At 37.1% G+C, this 20,125-nt stretch overlaps 1 protein-coding gene across 4 annotated transcripts in view; it reads right to left on the bottom strand.

Moving 5' to 3' along the window:
* PHKA1 (phosphorylase kinase regulatory subunit alpha 1) overlaps positions 1-20,125 on the bottom strand; it is a 177,519-nt gene that overhangs the window by 137,554 nt on the left and 19,840 nt on the right. For all 4 annotated transcript variants that reach the window (XM_055563628.1, XM_055563626.1, XM_055563629.1 and 1 more), the window contains 2 exons: positions 8,211-8,293; positions 4,563-4,643 (listed from right to left, as the gene is read on the bottom strand). In XM_055563628.1, coding sequence (XP_055419603.1) covers positions 4,563-4,643; positions 8,211-8,293 — 164 coding nt within the window. The remainder of the gene's footprint in view (positions 1-4,562; positions 4,644-8,210; positions 8,294-20,125) is intronic.

The raw sequence follows: 20,125 nt of genomic DNA, 5'->3' as shown, positions 1-20,125 counted from the left end.
CCTGAGGAAACCAAAATTGAAAAAGACACATGTATCCTATTGTTCATTTAAGCACCATTTACAATAGTTAGGACATGGAAGCAACCTAGATGTCCATCGACAGATGAATGGATAAAGAAGTTGTGGTACATATACACAATGGAATATTACTCAGGCACAAAAAGAAATGCATTTGAGTCAGTTCTGATGAGGTGGATGAACCTATAACCTATTATACAGAGTGAAGTCAGTCAGAAAGAGAAAGATAAATACCATATTCTAATGCATATATATGGAATCTAGAAAAATGGTACTGAAGAGTTTATTTCCAGGGCAGCAGTGGAGAAACAGATGTAGAGAATAGACTTATGGACATGGGGAGAGGGAAAGAAAGGGTGAGATGTATGGAAAGAGTACATGGAAACTTATATTACCATATGTAAAATAGATATCCAACAGCGAATTTGCTGTATGGCTCAGGAAACTCAAACAGGGGCTCTGTATCAATCTAGAGGGGTGGGATGGGGTGGGAGGGAGGTTCAAAAGACAGGGGATATATGTATACCTATGGCTGATTCATGTTGAGGTTTAACAGAAAACAAGAAAATTCTGTGAAGTAATTATCCTTCAAAAAAAAAATAAATTAGAAAAAGAAAAGGAAAAACAAAAGATATAAGGCAGCCCACAGCATGGGAGAGACTTTTTGTGAAACACATATCTAATAAGAAGTTTATATCATATCATGTATGAAATGAGTTGCCAGTCCAGGTTCGATGCACGATACTGGATGCTTGGGGCTAGTGCACTGGGACGACCCAGAGGGATGGTATGGGGAGGGAGGAGGGAGGAGGGTTCAGGGTGGGGAACACATGTATACCTGTGGTGGATTCATTTTGATATTTGGCAAAACTAATACAATTTATGTAAAGTTTAAAAATAAAATAAAATTAAAAAAAAAGAAGTTTATATCAAAAATATATAAAGAACTCATACAATTCAATAACATAAAAACAAATAATTCAATTAAAAATGGGCAAAGGAATTGACTACACAGTTTTTCCAAAGAGAACATAGAAATGGCCAGCAGGAACATGAAAAGATGCTCAACATGACTACTCAAAAGGGAAATACAAGTCAAAACCACAATCACCTCACATCTTTCAGAATGGTTATCATCAAAAAAGATAAGTATTGGTGAAGATGTAGATAAAAGAGAGCCTTGTACACACTTGATGGGAATGCAAGTTGCTTCAGCAACTATGGAAAATAATAACTATGGATGTTACTCAAAAAATAAAAATAGAACTCCCATATGATCCAGAAATTTCTCTGCTGGGTATATATCCAAGGGAAATAAAAACAGGATATCGAAATATATGCACTCCTATGTTTATTGCAGCATCATTGATAATATAGAAATGATTTGTTTCCATCAACAGATGAATGGATAAAGAAAATGTGAAGTATATGTGTGTGCACCTGCCTGTGTGTGTGTGTAATGGATTATCATTCAGCCATAAGAAAGTAGGAAATCCTACCATTTATGACAACTTGGATGTACCTTGAGGGCTTTATACTAAATGAGATGTCAGGCAAATATTATATCACTTCTGTGTGGAACCTAAAAAAGTTAAACTCATAAAAACAGAGTAGAATGAGTTATTATTTAAGCATTAATTCCCTGTAATAGAATCACTGGGTCAAAGGGTATAAACAATTTTTAAGACATAATGCTACATTCCCTTCCATGCAGTTTGTACCAATATAACTAACACCAGCTGTGTACTAACTTCTTTCATGCAAATCAAGCATTACCTCTGAAATTTTTCCTAATTTGATAGAAAAATGGTGAGTCAGTTGCATTAATTTGCTAACAAGGTTGAATATTCTTTCAAATATTTATTAGCTATTTGTAGCTTCTCAATTATGAGACAGAACTGACTTAATCTTTGGGATACAGGTAATTCTGGAAAGCTTTCTTGGAGAAATCATGTCTAACTGACACCTAATGGGTTGTACAGATATCATCCAGGAACAAAATAATTAACAATTACAAGGGGGAAATAGGAAATTTACAGCAGAGAAATATGGCAGATACCACCTTAATGAAGTCATCAAACTTAACATAAATAGTAATGAGATAAATCCACAGCTGTACTTCCTGATGATGTACTGAGGATACGTCATTATCTCTGTGGTATTATTGTCAAAAATGCATAGCTTGAATCAAATTATGAGGAAATATTACACAAAATCAAACTGAAGGACATCCTATAAAACAACTGGCCTATAATCTTTAAAAATGCCAAGATCATAAAAGGTAAGTCAAGTCTGAAGTATTATTCCAAGTTAAAGAAATCCAAAGAGATATTACAACTAAATGTAACATGTTATGCTGATTGGATTCTGAATAATAAGGGTTTTTGTTTGTTTTTGATTTTGGCTATAAATGATGTTATTGGAACAATTAAAGAAATTTGAATGGGATCTTTGGATTACGTGGTAGTATGATGCCAGTGTTCATTTCCTGATTTTGATGATTGGACCATGGTGATGGGACTGTCTTTGAAGAAATTTATACTGAAATATTTAGGAGGCATGAAGCATCATGTCTGCAGTTTATTCTCAACTGGTTCAGGAAAAAATAATGTGTATGTGTAAACAGAAAGAACAAACAAATGTTAACAAGTAGGGAACTTGAATGAAGGGTATATGGGAATTCTTCGCACAGTCCTAACAAGTTTCCCAAAGTCTGAAATGATTTCAAAATAAACTGTAGAAAAATGTTTCAGTGGTTAAAAAATTTTAAATCAAATTACTCAGAAATATTGATAATATTCAGAGTTAGTGAGGGTTTGAGGAAAATGATACAGATGGCACATGATGGCATATATCCATCATATGAAGTTGCTCAGTCGTGTCCAACTCTTTGTGATCCCATGGACTGTAGCCTACCAGGCTCCTCTGTCCATGGAATTTTCCAGGCAAGATTACTGGAGTGGGTTGCCATTTCCTTCTCCAGGGGATGCTTCTTACCCAGGGAGCAAACCCAGGTCTCCTGCATTGCAGGCAGATGCTTTACTGTCTGAGCCACCAGGGAAGCCTGTATCCATCATATATGAATGGGGAAAATGTAAACTGGTGGAAATTGTTTTGGAGGGCAGTTTTAAAGTGTACATCCCTTAACCCAGTGGTTTCACTTTTAGGAATCTATCCTACAAACATATTCATGCAGGTTCACCAGAATGTATGTACAAAGATCCTCACTAAAGCATTATCATCAATAGAGTAATTATTAAATTTGTATGGCAACTGAAAACACTGAATTAGATTATTTGTATGAAAGAAGATGTTTGGTTATGTTGTTCAGTAAAATTTGAGGCTGCTGTATTTAAAAAATCAGGTTTCATAGAGGTAAATTAGAGTATGATTTAATTTTTAAAAATAAGCTCAATATCTGTATCATTTTGGTAATCAAAAATACATTAAAAAGAAAAACACTTACCCAGGGAATGCATATTTTATAAGGACAAATTACATATAAATTTATTAAACCACATTAATTATATAGTTTAAATTTTCTATAATCTTATTTTTGGTTTTATTTTATCTGTCATTGCCTCTCAGTGTTAAGCTGTCCCCTTATAACTGTTTCTATTTTGCCTTGTATTTTTAATACATCTTGCTCTATATTAATTGAAACTACATTCCAGGCCAGACTTTCTCATTCTATCTTGACCCTCTTTGTCCCCTTTGTTCCATGTAATACTTTTGGCTTTAAATTGTACTTCATTTGAATTCATAGTCATCTGTATTCTTTTTTGTTTATTTTGGCCAGACTTTGTCAATATTTCTGATTTAAATTTTTCTTTGGCAATTTGCTGTCTTAGAGCTCTTAGAAGTGGTATAGGTATAGACTGAATTTCCTTTCTTTGTTTTTTAAATCAACCTGTGTCTTTGCTTTTAGGTAGGAGAAACAAATTAAGTCATGTATATTTATCATTATAATGGATATGTTTGATCCTATTCCTGCTATCCAGTTTTATGCCTTCTTGATGCTTTCAGAGATAAAAGCTAAAACTAAGGCAGTAGCAGTAGGAAGGAAACGATGAAGCCAAGTGGAAGATAATAATGATGATGAAGATAACAGTATAGGGGATGCAGGAGAGTGAGTGGGGTGGAGAATTGAGAGATGGTTTCCTGATATCAAGCTTTGTCAACTTGGTGTGTGGAAGGGAAAATAAGCCTCCTTTTGTTTGTTTTTGGGAAGGGAAAATAAGCCTCCTTTTGTTTGTTTTTGCTGTAGTAGAGATGATTTTAGTTTAAGACATGTTTTCTGAGGTCCTTGTGGGATATGTAAATAGAGATATGCTACAAAAGCAGTTGTACATACAAATCTAGAGCTTATGAAAGAAGTCTTTACCTACATGCCCATAATTATATGGGAGACTCTGGACACTGCCTATGGTTTAAAAGATCAATTAATTTGATGATAGTCCACATTCATGTTAAGGCTTTATCTATGGCAAAAGTGTATGAGACTTATCCCACACTTGGTAAAAGAAGAGTGAGGAAAATTTTACCTTTGCCATTCCAACTGAACTGGCATTCAATTCTGAGATTCCTTGATTGGTCTTGTCTCCACGTTCCCATATCCCGAAGTCCTGGCATAAAATAACCAACACACCATTAGCAAGTCACCACTACTAAATGCTTACTAGATATACAACCCTTGAATAAAAGGCATAAATATTAGCTAACTTGCCATACATATGTTTGCCCACAATGCTTATTAAGGAGAGGCCAAGGAGTTGAGTTCCCCCTATAACTATTTCCCCAGTAGCTTTCAGTTCTACTGGGGACTCCAAGAAGTTAGAAGATAACCTTGATGGCTAAGAACTGTAACTTAGTTCATCTAAAGAGGTGCTTATCAAAATTTTTCACCAAAGCGGATATCTAGGGGGTCTAAGAAACAGAGCCTAAACATCAACCCAAATATTTTATCTTAAATATCCATTCTAATTTTATTCTCTATTGGCAATGACAATGTACCAAGAACTTACTTATGCACTTTACACTATTATCATCCTTAATCCTTACGTTTTATAGATGATGAAACTGAGGTGCAAAGAGGGGTTAAGCAACTCACTCAAGGCCACATAGTTAATGAATGATAGGGCTAAAATTAGAGACCAAGTTCTCCAAAGCCTACATTCTTAACCATAGTGCTATACAGCTCCTCGATAGATAACATTTAAAATTACTTAAAAAAAAAACTTTTCATTTCCAAATAACTTTAGAGTAACAGAGAAGTTTCAAAAATAGTAGTGAGTTCCTATACACTTTTCACTCAGCTTCCCTTAAGGTTAACACTTGACATAGTTCAGTTCAGTCGCTCAGTCATGTCCGACTCTTTGCGACCCCATGAATCGCGGCACGTCAGGCCATAGTACAATTGTCAAAGTGAAGTTTACATGAGTAAAATATTAGTAACCGAATTATGGACTTTCATAGGATTTCACCAGTTTTTCCACTGATAGCCTTACTATATTCCAGGATGCAATCCAGAATACCATGCTTCATTTGTCATGCCTCCTTAAATCTCTTCCAGTTACAGTTTCTCAAGCCTTGTCTTTTATACCTTGACACTTTTTGAAGATTAATGGTCATATATTTAATAGATTTCCCTCAGTTTGGGTTTCCTTGATATCTTCTCTTGATTAGATTGAGGTTATGCATTATTGGCAAGAATACTAGAATTCTACAAACATTATGCTCCTTCTTAGTGCATCATATCAGGGGTACACAATGTTGATGTCTTATTACTTGTAACATTAACCTTCATCACTTGGTTAAGGTAGTGTCTACAGAGTTTATCCATTCTACTGTTACCATTTTCCTATTATATTATTATACTAATTGCAAGCATCCTTTGGCGATATTGTGGATTCAGTTACAGAGCACAGTGATAAAGCAAATATTGCACTAAAGCAAATCATATGACTTTTTGGTTTCCCAGTACATATAAAAGTTATATTTATACTACACTGTAGTCTATCGAGTGTGCAATAGTATTAAGTCTAAAAAAAATGTACATACCTTAATTTAAAAATATCTTATTGCTAGAAAATGCTAACCATTATCTGAGACTTGGGTGAGTCAAAATCTTTTTGCTGGTGGAGGATTTGACATACTGCAAGAATTACCAGAATGTGACAGAGACATGAAATGAGCAAATGTTGTTCAAAAAACTGCACCAATAGGCTTGCTTGACATAGGGTTGTCACAAACCTTCAATTTGTAAACATCACAAGTAACTGCTAAGTGCAAGAGAGTGAAACAGTGAAATGAGATATGCCTGTAATTAATATATATCTTCAGAGATACACTTTATGACTGTGCAAATATCTTGTTTCTCCTTGAATATCCATCTACTAGTTTAGCATCCATCAGTGAATTCCTTGCAACAATTATAGTGGTGTTTCAATGGTGATTTTCTAGTTCCTTTATTACCTCTACACTCTTTAATTGCAGTCCTTCTCTAAGGAAGTGCTATCCTTTCTCCCTCATTTTTTTACTCAGCTATTTATTTATATCAGTATAACTTATAGATATTTAGGTTATTCTCTGGGTTGTAATGAAATGTTACCATTATTTATTTTGCTCAAATTGTTCCAGCTCTGGCCATTGGGAGTTCTTCTAGATTGGCTCCTGTGTTCTTTTAACATGCTCCATTTTTAAAAACACTTCCTCACTTTCTGTCATTATAAGATGCTCAAGTACAGTCTCATCTTGTATTTTCCCTGCCCAAGTCCCGGAATCAACCACTTTTACAAGGAATTCTTATTCCTTTTATTAGAGAATGATAGTTATATTCAAGACCTGAGTACCAGCGCTCATTGCCACTGTGGTGTCAGGCTTCTATGCTCTCTCATTGAACAGAACTTGGAAATACTCATATGCACACACATGCTTGCACATGCACACACACACTTGTATTTATTTTGGTATTTACCTTGTTACTTTTAATATCAAATCTCTGAGTCAAAAGATGAAGTTTCAGAAAGGTAAGCCATATTTATCCCATAGTGAGTGTCATCTGCCCCTAAACCCAGCTCTACCCTAGTTTGTGCAGCAAATATTAGAATAGGAGAAGGCACAAATATCATTAATTCTACTGCTGCAACCTTGGCTGCAATAGAGGTCAGAAAACCCTGGTTTTTACCCTGCATCACAGCAGGCTTATGGTATCAGAAAACAAAAATCTATCAACAAATAATATCTGTTTGCACCAAATATGTCTATATTAGAATTACCCTTCCCTGGAGAAGGGAATGGCTACCCACTCCAGTATTCTTGCCTGGAGAATTCCATGGACAGAGGAGCCTGGTGAGCTACAGTCCATGGGGTCGCAAAGAGTCAGACACGACTGAGCAACTTTAACTTCACTTCTGGTAAATAAGGAGGGACAGGCTCCAGATTTTCCCTCACACCTGAAAAAACAACTAATCAAACCAGAACAATTAAACAAGCAAAACACTGAACTATATATAACACAGCCATTTTCAACACAATGAGCATCGTGCAATGAAGAATAGTAATTTCTGAGAGAGATGTTAAATATATTATGACCTCATTAAAAAATGACTTAATTAAAAACCTATCTCATATGGTAGTTGTAAAAAAGATTAATTATTTTTGTATAGTAAGCACTGAATCAATGTCTACAGATGATATTAAACACATGACTAAGCTTTATTTCTAAGTAGCTGCTGCTGCTGCTAAGTCGCTTCAGTTGTGTCCAACTCTGTGCGACCCCATAGACGGCAGCCCACCAGGCTCCCCCGTCCCTGGGATTCTCCAGGCAAGAACACTGGAGTGGGTTGCCATTTCCTTCTCCAATGCATGAAAGTGAAAAGTGAAAGTGAAGTCGCTCAGTCGTGTCCGACTCTTAGCAACCCCATGGACTGCAGCCCACCTGGCCCCTCCGTCCATGGGATTTTCCAGGCAAGAGTGCTCGAGTGGGGTGCCATAGCAGCAGCAGCAGCTATCCTGCTCCCATAAACACTAGAAGGACAACAGAGCTTAGTAACGAAAAAGGCTGAAGGCAACTTCTGCCAGAAGCCTTATAGACTGGTTCACTATGAGGGGCAGCCTTAGGAGAAGGAATAGGTTGTTCCGTATATTTAAAACATCACATGTTTAAAATTCATTCCAAAATGAGTACTTACAGCAGTTTTATATGCAGATTCAATGTAAAACACAAGGTTCTGTATGAAATTAACTTCATCTAGGCTGTGGATAATATGAAGTCCTGAGGAAAAAGAGAATAAAGGAATTCAGTTCAGTTCAGTTCAGTCGCTCAGTCGTGTCCGACTCTTTGCGACCCCATGAATTGCAGCACGCCAGGCCTCCCTGTCCGTCACCAACTCCTGGAGTTCACTCAGACTCATGTCCATCGAGTCGGTGATGCCATCCAGCCATCTCATCCTCTGTCGTCCCCTTTTCCTCCTGCCCCAATCCCTCCCAGCATCAGAGTCTTTTCCAATGAGTCAACTCTTCGCATGAGGTGGCCAAAGTACTGGAGTTTCAGCTTTAGCACCATTCCTATAAAGCTAGTCAATTATCACTACAGGCTTTAAAGGTAGCCATAGTGACTAACTGACCCCCTTACTCCCAAAGAGTCCTACTCCTGCTTAGGAATCAAGAAGCACTTTGATTTCTAAAACATAAAAATAATACCACAAATCAGTCCTAGGCTAGTTTTCAACTAAGTGAGACACCAGCATGTTTTAAAATGGAAGAATTTTGATTGATATTTGTTTTAATGAAAATTCTCAGACTTCTAATTCTATAGGTAACTAATTGGTGTTGTGTTTAAATGTATTAACCTAGGCATCTTGAAAAAGAAAGATAAACATTTTAAAGAAGGCTTGGAGGGAGTCTAAATAATAAGAAGTGGGTGAAGATTATGATTTTAAGAACCCAAAACCATATTTTGGAGAGTAAGAATGATAATCTAAATTTGAACTATACAAAAAGAGCTTATAAATAAAATATTTTACATGAATTATACATTCAATTTTCACAACAACTCTAAGAGGTGGTTACCTCTGTTTTCTTCCTGAGGCTTACAGAAGTTAAATATTTGGAGGAGCCAAGATGGCGGAGGAGTAGGACGGGGAGAACACTTTCTCCCCCACAAATTCATCAAAAGAGCATTTAAACGTCGAGTAAATTCCACAAAACAACTTCTGAATGCCGGCAGAGGACATCAGGCACCCAGAAAAGCAGCCCAACTCTTCGAAAGGAGGTAGGAAAAAATATAAAAGACAAAAAAAGAGACAAAAGAGGGAGGGACGGAGTTCCGTCCCGGGAAGGGAGTCTTAAAAAGAGAGAAGTTTCCAAACACCAGGAAACCCTCTCACTGCCGAATCTGTGCCGAGCTTTGGAAGCACAGAGGGCAACATAAAAGGGAGGGGAAAAAAAATAAACAATTAAAAATCGCGGATTGTGAGCCCTACGGTAACTCCCCCAGCGGAGAAGCAGCGCAGACGCCAGCACACGGCATTAGCAAGCGGGGGCTGGGCAGGGAAGCGCGGCGCGGGCTGTGTCCCTTAGAGTAAGAATCCGCCCGAATGTCCTGAGCGCTATCTGAGCGAAATAATTTGGGCTAGCAAACCAGACTGTGGGATATCTACCACGCGAAAAGCCAGCCCTAACCTAAGACACCGCCAGGCCCGCGCACAGAACAAAGGACTGAACAGAGATAGCCGGCTGCAGACCTTACCCCTCCGGTGACAGGCAGCGAGAGCTGGAAGGGGGCAATCGCAGCCCCAGAGAGACACTATCTATAAAACTGTAAGCAGGCTTCTTTGCTAACTAAAACTTCTTGGGGGTCTGGACGGTCAACATCTGCCTGAGAAGGTGCGCCGGTTTTACACCCAGATAACCGAGTGGCGGGGAGGCAATAAGTCGCAGCATTGGCGCCCGCCAAACACATCACCTGAGCTGCTCGGATCTGGGAAGAGCACAAAACGCAGGCCCAACCGAGTCTGCGCCTCTGAGGACTACCCGAGTGCCTGAACCTGAGCAGCTTGGACCTGGGAGCTCAGCCCAGGGCCGGCCTCTGATTGTTCCCGGCGGAACAACCTAGAGCCCGAGCAGTGTGGGCACGGAGGCTACACACGCCGTGAGCGGGGGCAGACCCAGTGTGGCTGAGGCACTGCGAGAGCACGCCAGTGTTATCTGTTTGCAGCATCCCTCCCTCCCTCCCCACAGCACGGCTGAACAAGTGAGCCTAAATTTAAAAAAAAAAAAAAAATAGTGTCCTCAACCATCCCCTTTGTGTCAGGGCGGGAACCAGACACTGAAGAGACCAGCAAACAGAAGAAGCTGTAACGGAGGGAAACGCCTTGGAAGCTACAGGCCATAGATTAAAACCCTGTGGTTACTACGGATTACATAGGAAGGGGCCTGTAGATCTTGAGAAATATAAGTCGGACTAAGGAACTGCCAAAAATGAACTGAACCCACAATACTCACAACCAAACCAGAGAAAGACCTAGATATATTTTTACTATTTTTACGATCAATCTTTCTTTCTTTTTTTTTTTTAATTAAAAAAGAAAAAAATTTTTTAAGTCCTCTATTGTCCTTTAATTTTCACTTTTATAACTATTACTTTGCAAAAAAAAAAAAAAAAGACCCTATTTTTTTTTTCTTCTTCAGCAAACTTCATATATATATTTTATAATTTTTTGACCGTGGCTTTTTTTTTTTTCTTTTTTCTTTTTCTTCTTTTCTTTAACATTGTATTTTTGAAATTCCAAACTGTACTCTAGATTTTTAATTTTAGCCTTTTGATATATGCTATCAATTTTGTACCTATAGTTTTTTTCATAATTTCTGTGACTTTTTTTTTCCTCTGTTTCTTTCTCTTCTTCTTTTATATAACATCATATATCTGCAATTCCAAACTCTACTCAAGATTTTTAATTTATGCTTTTTGGTATTTGATATCAATTTTGTACCTGTATTTTCTTTATAATTTTTGCGACATTGTTTTTGTTGGTCTGTTTGTTTTCTCTCTTTATTTTTCTTCTTCTTCTTCTTCTTTTTTTTTTTTAACGTTGTATTTTTGAAATTCCAAACTCTACTCTAGATTTTTAATTTTTGCTTTTTGGTATTAGTTATCAATTTTGTACCTGTAGTTTCTTTATTACTTTCATGACCGTGTTTGTTTTTCTTTGTTCGTTTTTTCTCTCTTTCTTTTCCTTCTTCTTTTCATTAACATCGCATTTTTGAAATTCCAAACTCTACTCTAGATTTCTAATTTTTGTTTTTATGTATTTGTTACCAATTTTGTACCTTTAAGAACCCAATCTTCAGGACCCATTTTTCACTAGTGTACGAGATTACTGGCTTGACTGCTGTCTCTCCCTTTGGACTCTCCATTTTCTCCACCAGGTCACCTGTATCTCCTCCCTAACCCCTCTCTACTCTACCCAACTCTGTGAATTTCTGTGTGTTCCAGACGGTGGAGAACACTTAAGGAACTGATTACTGGCTGGATCTGTCTCCCGCCTTTTCATTTCCCCCTTTTATCCTTCTGGCCACCTCTGTCTCCTGCCTCCTTCTTCTCTTCCCTGTATAACTCCGTGAACATCTCTGAGTGGTCCAGTTGTGGAGTGCACATAAGGAAGTGACTACTGGATAGCCCACTCTCTCCACTATTGATTCCACCTCATCTCATTTGGGTCACCTCTAACTCCCTCCTCCCACTTCTCTTCTCCATGTAACGCTGTGAACCTCTCTGAGTGACCCTCACAGTAGAGAAACTTTTCATCTTTAACGTAGATGTTTTATCAGTGGTGCTGTATAGAAGGAGAAGTTTTGAAACTACTGTAAAATTAAGACCGATAACTGGAAGTAGGAGGCTTAAGTCCAAACCCTGACTCCAGGGAAAGGAACATTAATTGACAGGAGCTCATCAAACGCCTCCATACCGACACTGAAACCAAGCACCACACAAGGGCCAACAAGTTCCAGGGAAAGACATAACAAGCAAATTCTCCAGCAACAAAGGAACACAGCCCTGAGCTTCAAGATACAGGCTGCCCAAAGTCATCCCAAAACCATAGACATCTCATAACTCATTACTGGACATTTCATTACACTCCAGAGAGAAGAAATACAGTTCCATCCACCAGAACATCGACACAAGCTTCCCTAACCAGGAAACCTTGACAAGCCACCAGTACAAACCCACACACAGCGAGGAAACGCCACAATAAAGAGAACTCCACAAACTGCCAGAATACAGAAAGGACACCCCAAACTCAGCAATTTAAACAAGATGAAGAGACAGAGGAATACCCAGCAGATAAAGGAACAGGATAAATGCCCACCAAACCAAACAAAAGAGGAAGAGATAGGGAATCTACCTGATAAAGAATTCCGAATAATGATAGTGAAATTGATCCAAAATCTTGAAATTAAAATGGAATCACAGATAAATAGCCTGGAGGCAAGGATTGAGAAGATGCAAGAAAGGTTTAACAAGGACTTAGAAGAAATAAAAAAGAGTCAATATATAATGAATAATGCAATAAGTGAAATTAAAAACACTCTGGAGGCAACAAATAGTAGAATAACAGAGGCAGAAGATAGGATTAGTGAATTAGAAGATAGAATGGTAGAAATAAATGAATCAGAGAGGATAAAAGAAAAACGAATTAAAAGAAATGAGGACAATCTCAGAGACCTCCAGGACAATATTAAACGCTACAACATTCGAATCATAGGGATCCCAGAAGAAGAAGACAAAAAGAAAGACCATGAGAAAATACTTGAGGAGATAATAGTTGAAAACTTCCCTAAAATGGGGAAGGAAATAATCACCCAAGTCCAAGAAACCCAGAGAGTCCCAAACAGGATAAACCCAAGGCGAAACACCCCAAGACACATAGTAATCAAATTAACAAAGATCAAACACAAAGAACAAATATTAAAAGCAGCAAGGGAAAAACAACAAATAACACACAAGGGAATTCCCATAAGGATAACAGCTGATCTTTCAATAGAAACTCTTCAAGCCAGGAGGGAATGGCAAGACATACTTAAAATGATGAAAGAAAATAACCTACAGCCCAGATTATTGTACCCAGCAAGGATCTCATTCAAGTATGAAGGAGAAATCAAAAGCTTTTCAGACAAGCAAAAGCTGAGAGAATTCTGCACCACCAAACCAGCTCTCCAACAAATACTAAAGGATATTCTCTAGACAGGAAACACAAAAATTGTGTATAAATTCGAACCCAAAACAATAAAGTAAATGGCAACGGGGTCATACTTATCAGTAATTACCTTAAACGTAAATGGGTTGAATGCCCCAACCAAAAGACAAAGACTGGCTGAATGGATACAAAAACAAGACCCCTGCATATGTTGTCTACAAGAGACCCACCTCAAAACAGGGGACACATACAGACTGAAAGTGAAGGGCTGGAAAAAGATTTTCCATGCGAATAGGGACCAAAAGAAAGCAGGAGTAGCAATACTCATATCAGATAAAATAGACTTTAAAACAAAGACTGTGAAAAGAGACAAAGATGGTCACTACATAATGATCAAAGGATCAATCCAAGAAGAAGATATAACAATTATAAATATATATGCACCCAACACGGGAGCACCGCAGTATGTAAGACAAATGCTAACAAGTATGAAAGAAGAAATTAACAATAACACAATAATAGTGGGAGACTTTAATACCCCACTCACACCTATGGATAGATCAACTAAACAGAAAATTAACAAGGAAACACAAACTTTAAATGATACAATAGACCAGTTAGACCTAATTGATATCTATAGGACATTTCATCCCAAAACAATGAATTTCACCTTCTTCTCAAGTGCACATGGAACCTTCTCCAGGATAGATCACATCCTGGGCCATAAAGCTAGCCTTGGTAAATTCAAAAAAATAGAAATCATTCCAAGCATCTTTTCTGACCACAATGCAGTAAGATTAGATCTCAATTACAGGAGAAAAACTATTAAAAAATCCAACATATGGAGGCTGAACAACACACTGCTGAATAACCAACAAATCACAGAAGAAATCAAAAAAGAAATCAAAATTTGCATAGAAACGAATGAAAATGAAAACACAACAACCCAAAACCTGTGGGACACGGTAAAAGCAGTCCTAAGGGGAAAGTTCATAGCAATACAGGCACACCTCAAGAAACAAGAAAAAAGTCAAATAAATAACCTAACTCTACACCTAAAGCAACTAGAAAAGGAAGAAATGAAGAACCCCAGGGTTAGTAGAAGGAAAGAAATCTTAAAAATTAGAGCAGAAATAAATGCAAAAGAAACAAAAGAGACCATAGCAAAAATCAACAAAACCAAAAGCTGGTTCTTTGAAAGGATAAATAAAATTGACAAACCATTAGCCAGACTCATCAAGAAACAAAGGGAGAAAAATCAAATCAATAAAATTAGAAATGAAAATGGAGAGATCACAACAGACAACACAGAAATACAAAGGATCATAAGAGACTACTATCAACAATTATATGCCAATAAAATGGACAACGAGGAAGAAATGGACAAATTCTTAGAAAAGTACAACTTTCCAAAACTCGATCAGGAAGAAATAGAAAATCTTAACAGACCCATCACAAGCACGGAAATTGAAACTGTAATCAAAAATCTTCCAGCAAACAAAAGCCCAGGTCCAGATGGCTTCACACCTGAATTCTACCAAAAATTTAGAGAAGAGCTAACACCTATCCTACTCAAACTCTTCCAGAAAATTGCAGAGGATGGTAAACTTCCAAACTCATTCTATGAGGCCACCATCACCCTAATACAAAAACCTGACAAAGATCCCACAAACAAAGAAAACTACAGGCCAATATCACTGATGAACATAGATGCAAAAATCCTTAACAAAATTCTAGCAATCAGAATCCAACAACACATTAAAAAGATCATACACCATGACCAAGTGGGCTTTATCCCAGGGATGCAAGGATTCTTCAATATCCGCAAATCAATCAATGTAATACACCACATTAACAAATTGAAAAATAAAAACCATATGATTATCTCAATAGATGCAGAGAAAGCCTTTGACAAAATTCAACTTCCATTTATGATCAAAACTCTCCAGAAAGCAGGAATAGAAGGAACATACCTCAACATAATCAAAGCTATATATGACAAACCCACAGCAAACATTATCCTCAATGGTGAAAAATTGAAAGCATTTCCTCTAAAGTCAGGAACAAGACAAGGGTGCCCACTTTCACCATTACTATTCAACATAGTTTTGGAAGTTTTGGCCACAGCAATCAGAGCAGAAAAAGAAATAAAAGGAATCCAAATTGGAAAAGAAGAAGTAAAGCTCTCACTGTTTGCAGATGACATGATCCTCTACATAGAAAACCCTAAAGACTCCACCAGAAAATTACTAGAACTAATCAATGACTATAGTAAAGTTGCAGGGTATAAAATCAACACACAGAAATCCCTTGCATTCCTATACACTAATAATGAGAAAACAGAAAGAGAAATTAAGGAAACAATTCCATTCACTACTGCAACAGAAAGAATAAAATACTTAGGAATATATCTACCTAAAGAATCTAAAGACCTATATATAGAAAACTATAAAACACTGGTGAAAGAAATCAAAGAGGACACTAACAGATGGAGAAATATACCATGTTCATGGACTGGAAGAATCAATATAGTGAAAATGAGTATACTACCCAAAGCAATCTATAGATTCAATGCAATCCCTATCAAGCTACCAACAGCATTCTTCACAGAGCTAGAACAAATAATTTCACAATTTGTATGGAAAAACAAAAAACCTCGAATAGCCAAAGCGATCTTGAGAAAGAAGAATGGAACTGGAGGAATCAACCTACCTGACTTCAGGCTCTACTACAAAGCCACAGTTATCAAGACAGTATGGTACTGGCACAAAGACAGAAATATAGATCAATGGAACAAAATAGAAAGCCCAGAGATAAATCCACGCACATATGGACACCTTATCTTCGACAAAGGAGGCAAGAATATACAATGGATTAAAGACAATCTCTTTAACAAGTGGTGCTGGGAACTCTGGTCAACCACTTGTAAAAGAATGAAACTAGAACACTTTCTAACACCATACACAAAAATAAACTCAAAATGGATTAAAGATCTAAACGTAAGACCAGAAACTATAAAACTCCTAGAGGAGAACATAGGCAAAACACTCTCTGACATACATCACAGCAGGATCCTCTATGACCCACCTCCCAGAATATTGGAAATAAAAGCAAAAATAAACAAATGGGACCTAATTAACCTTAAAAGCTTCTGCACATCAAAGGAAACTATTAGCAAGGTGAAAAGACAGCCTTCAGAATGGGAGAAGATAATAGCAAATGAAGCAACTGACAAACAACTAATCTCGAGAATATACAAGCAACTCCTCCAGCTCAACTCCAGAAAAATAAATGACCCAATCAAAAAATGGGCCAAAGAACTAAATAGACATTTCTCCAAAGAAGACATACAGATGGCTAACAAACACATGAAAAGATGCTCAACATCACTCATTATCAGAGAAATGCAAATCAAAACCACTATGAGGTACCATTTCACACCAGTCAGAATGGCGGCGATCCAAAAGTCTACAAGTAATAAATGCTGGAGAGGGTGTGGAGAAAAGGGAACCCTCTTACACTGTTGGTGGGAATGCAAACTAGTACAGCCACTATGGAGAACAGTGTGGAGATTCCTTAAAAAACTGGAAATAGACATGCCTTATGATCCAGCAGTCCCACTGCTGGGCATACACACTGAGAAAACCAGAAGGGAAAGAGACACGAGTACCCCAATGTTCATCGCAGCACTGTTTATAATAGCCAGGACATGGAAGCAACCTAGATGTCCATCAGCAGATGAATGGATAAGAAAGCTGTGGTACATATACACAATGGAGTATTATTCAGCCATTAAAAAGAATACATTTGAATCAGTTCTAATGAGGTGGATGAAACTGGAGCCTATTATACAGAGTGAAGTAAGCCAGAAAGAAAAACACCAATACAGTATACTAACGCATATATATGGAATTTAGAAAGATGGTAACAATAACCCTGTGTACGAGACAGCAAAAGAGACACTGATGTATAGAACAGTCTTATGGACTCTGTGGGAGAGGGAGAGGGTGGGAAGATTTGGGAGAATGGCATTGAAACATGTAAAATATCATGTATGAAATGAGATGCCAGTCCAGGTTCGATGCACGATACTGGATGCTTGGGGCTGGTGCACTGGGACGACCCAGAGGGATGGAATGGGGAGGGAGGAGGGAGGAGGGTTCAGGATGGGGAACACATGTATACCTGTGGCGGATTCATTTTGATATTTGGCAAATCTAATACAGTTATGTAAAGTTTAAAAATAAAATAAAATTAAAAAAAAAAAAAAAAAAGAAGTTAAATATTTGCCTAAAGTCATGAAACTAAAACATAGTGGAAATAGGACTCAACTGACTGTCAACTTTTGTTTCATTTCAGAGACTGAGTTCCTAACCAAGATACTATACTGCTTCCAAGTGTGTACAACATGCTCCATTTTTGTTTAAAAACTAACTCCTTTCCTCTCCGGGCCATCAAGGAAATACCAACAATTACACAGTGAACGTTTTTCTCCCAATCAGGATCACATTACTCCCACCCTGCCAAGTTTCCTCTCTAGAAGAAACTAATCTTAACCAGTTTCCTCTGTATCCTTTTAGAGATACATTATGCATATATAAAAATTATGCAAAGAGTAGTATATTATGTTGCACCTTGCTTTTTTAATATACAACTTGGAGACAAATATATCTGCCGCATTTAAAAAAAATGACTACATAGCATTCCACTGAAAAGCTATTCGTATAACCAGTTCCCTAATGAAAGACATGTGGGTTGCATCTAATCTTTCATCACTACTATCAATGCTGCAATGAATATCTGTGTGTTTATATCTTTGTGCACATGCACCAGTATATCAAGGTAAATTCCTAACTACTGAGTCACATATTCATGCATATTATTTTTTCCAACATTTTATTTTCAGTATTTTCAAACAAAAAAGGAAAGAATTTTATAGTGGCACCTGTAGATTTTACACACCATCTGGATTCAACCATTAACATTTTACTATACTTTTAAAGCACGTATATATCCATCCAAAAGTCCTTCCAATTTTTGATACATTTCTAAGTAAGCTACAAGCATTGATACTCCTCTCTCTAAATATTTCACCACATGTACATTAAATGTTGATAGTCATCACCATGTTATTCTGCAAAGAAATTCCACAGTTTACATACCAACCAGCACTGCCTGCCTATTTCCAACACGTTTGTAAACACAGGCTTTAATAAAAGTTTTTGATCTTTACTATTCTAATGGATCAGAGATAGAATATCCTTGCATTTTAATTTGTAGCTCTTTTATTTTGAGTAAGGTTGTGAGTCTTATGTTTATAAGCCAGCTGTATTTCTTTTCCTATGAACTTTTTGTATACTTTTCATATCCTTCAATTTATATTGAATTGCCCATCTTTCTGTTATTAATATATTAATAAATATTAAAGAAATTGGACTTTTGCCCATCATATGTGTTGCAAGTATTTTTCTCAGTTTGTCTGAAGTTCCATTTTGCTTACAGTATATTTTTCTTCTCAGAAGCTTTTATTGAAAAGCTTTATCCCATGAATGCTTCTAGTGCTTTCAGTTTCTTTTTTTTTTCACATTTAAATCTTTGATTTATTGACAAATATTTTAAAACACAGAACTCTTAAGTTTAAAATTAAAAATGACTATATGATTCAGATCATCAGATTGCAAACTCCTCCTGATGCATGGCTCTGTCAAAACAGTAACCACAGCACAGGGCAGCATGAGGAGCAAAGGGTCTTTCTTGTAGCAGTATTGACCCACCTTAACCTCTTGGATAGAGAGGAAAAAAAGAGAGGCAGTAATATCGGACATCAGCTTCATAGCTTTATTTTGTCAGCTTTGTGTGCCAAGATACTTGAACATAGATTGAGATAAGGCAGTAAGTGTGAAACTGGTTTTGACAATCTCTTAGACTCATGTCACAGCTAACTAGTCGCTATACCATATAAATGACACACATCTACCATTTGTCCTTTTGCTCATGATATTCTGTTTACACAGCTTTCTCCATATCTTGAAATCCTAACTGTTCTTTCAAGGCCCAGTTCAAATGCTGTCTCCTCTTGTGATGTTCTCATCGATTCCCCTTTTCTGTGCTTCACAGAGTTTTATTTTTCTTGCTCTTATGAACTTAGTTTTTACTTTGTACCACAGATAAATCTTTACCTGAATTTGAAGAAATCTTATTCATATTTGTAGTCCCCCAAAACATCTCATATAGCCTCTAAAAGTATCTCACAGTCTAATTTGAATGATATTAAATAATATTTTGATTAGTAGATATTCAATAATTATTTATTGAATGATCTTAAACAACCCTGTTAAGCACAGGAGAGGACCTGTCTCTTGAAGCAAGATCATACATAACATCTGGTTCCAGTCCCTTCTATGGAGCCAAGGCACTGCTTGTAGAAAAGAGGGTGCAGAGGTGAGATATACAGGTGAAATGAAGTAGGGCTTGGGTAAGGCCAAAGATGGCAGTGCTGCATAAAGCATACTAAAATATCTAGAAATGAGGTTGACCCTGTGGTCTACTCCACAGACTGATTTGTACTTGCCTAAAATTAAGCCTCTCTCTCCCTTATTTTTAAAAACAGTAACATTGAGATCTTTTTCACACACCATATAATTCACCCATTTCAAGTAAGTAATTTAGTGGTTTTTAGGGTTCGCAGAGTTCTGCAACCATTACCATAATCAATTTTAGAACATTTTCACCATCCCTCCAAAGAAATCTTGTATCCATAGTAGTCACTCCCCATTTCCCTTCAACACTTGTCCCATCATTCCGTACCCACCCCCGGCCAAGCAATCACTGATGTACTTTCTATCTCTATAGATTTGCCATACTATTCTTATAAATGCAGTCATACAATATGCGACTTGTTATGTCTG

The sequence above is a fragment of the Bubalus kerabau genome, chromosome X (genome assembly GCF_029407905.1).
Source record: "Bubalus kerabau isolate K-KA32 ecotype Philippines breed swamp buffalo chromosome X, PCC_UOA_SB_1v2, whole genome shotgun sequence".
In the NCBI taxonomy this organism is placed as follows: domain Eukaryota; kingdom Metazoa; phylum Chordata; class Mammalia; order Artiodactyla; family Bovidae; genus Bubalus; species Bubalus kerabau.
Note: the sequence above shows the minus strand (reverse complement) of the source record. Positions and strands in the feature narration are given on the sequence as shown.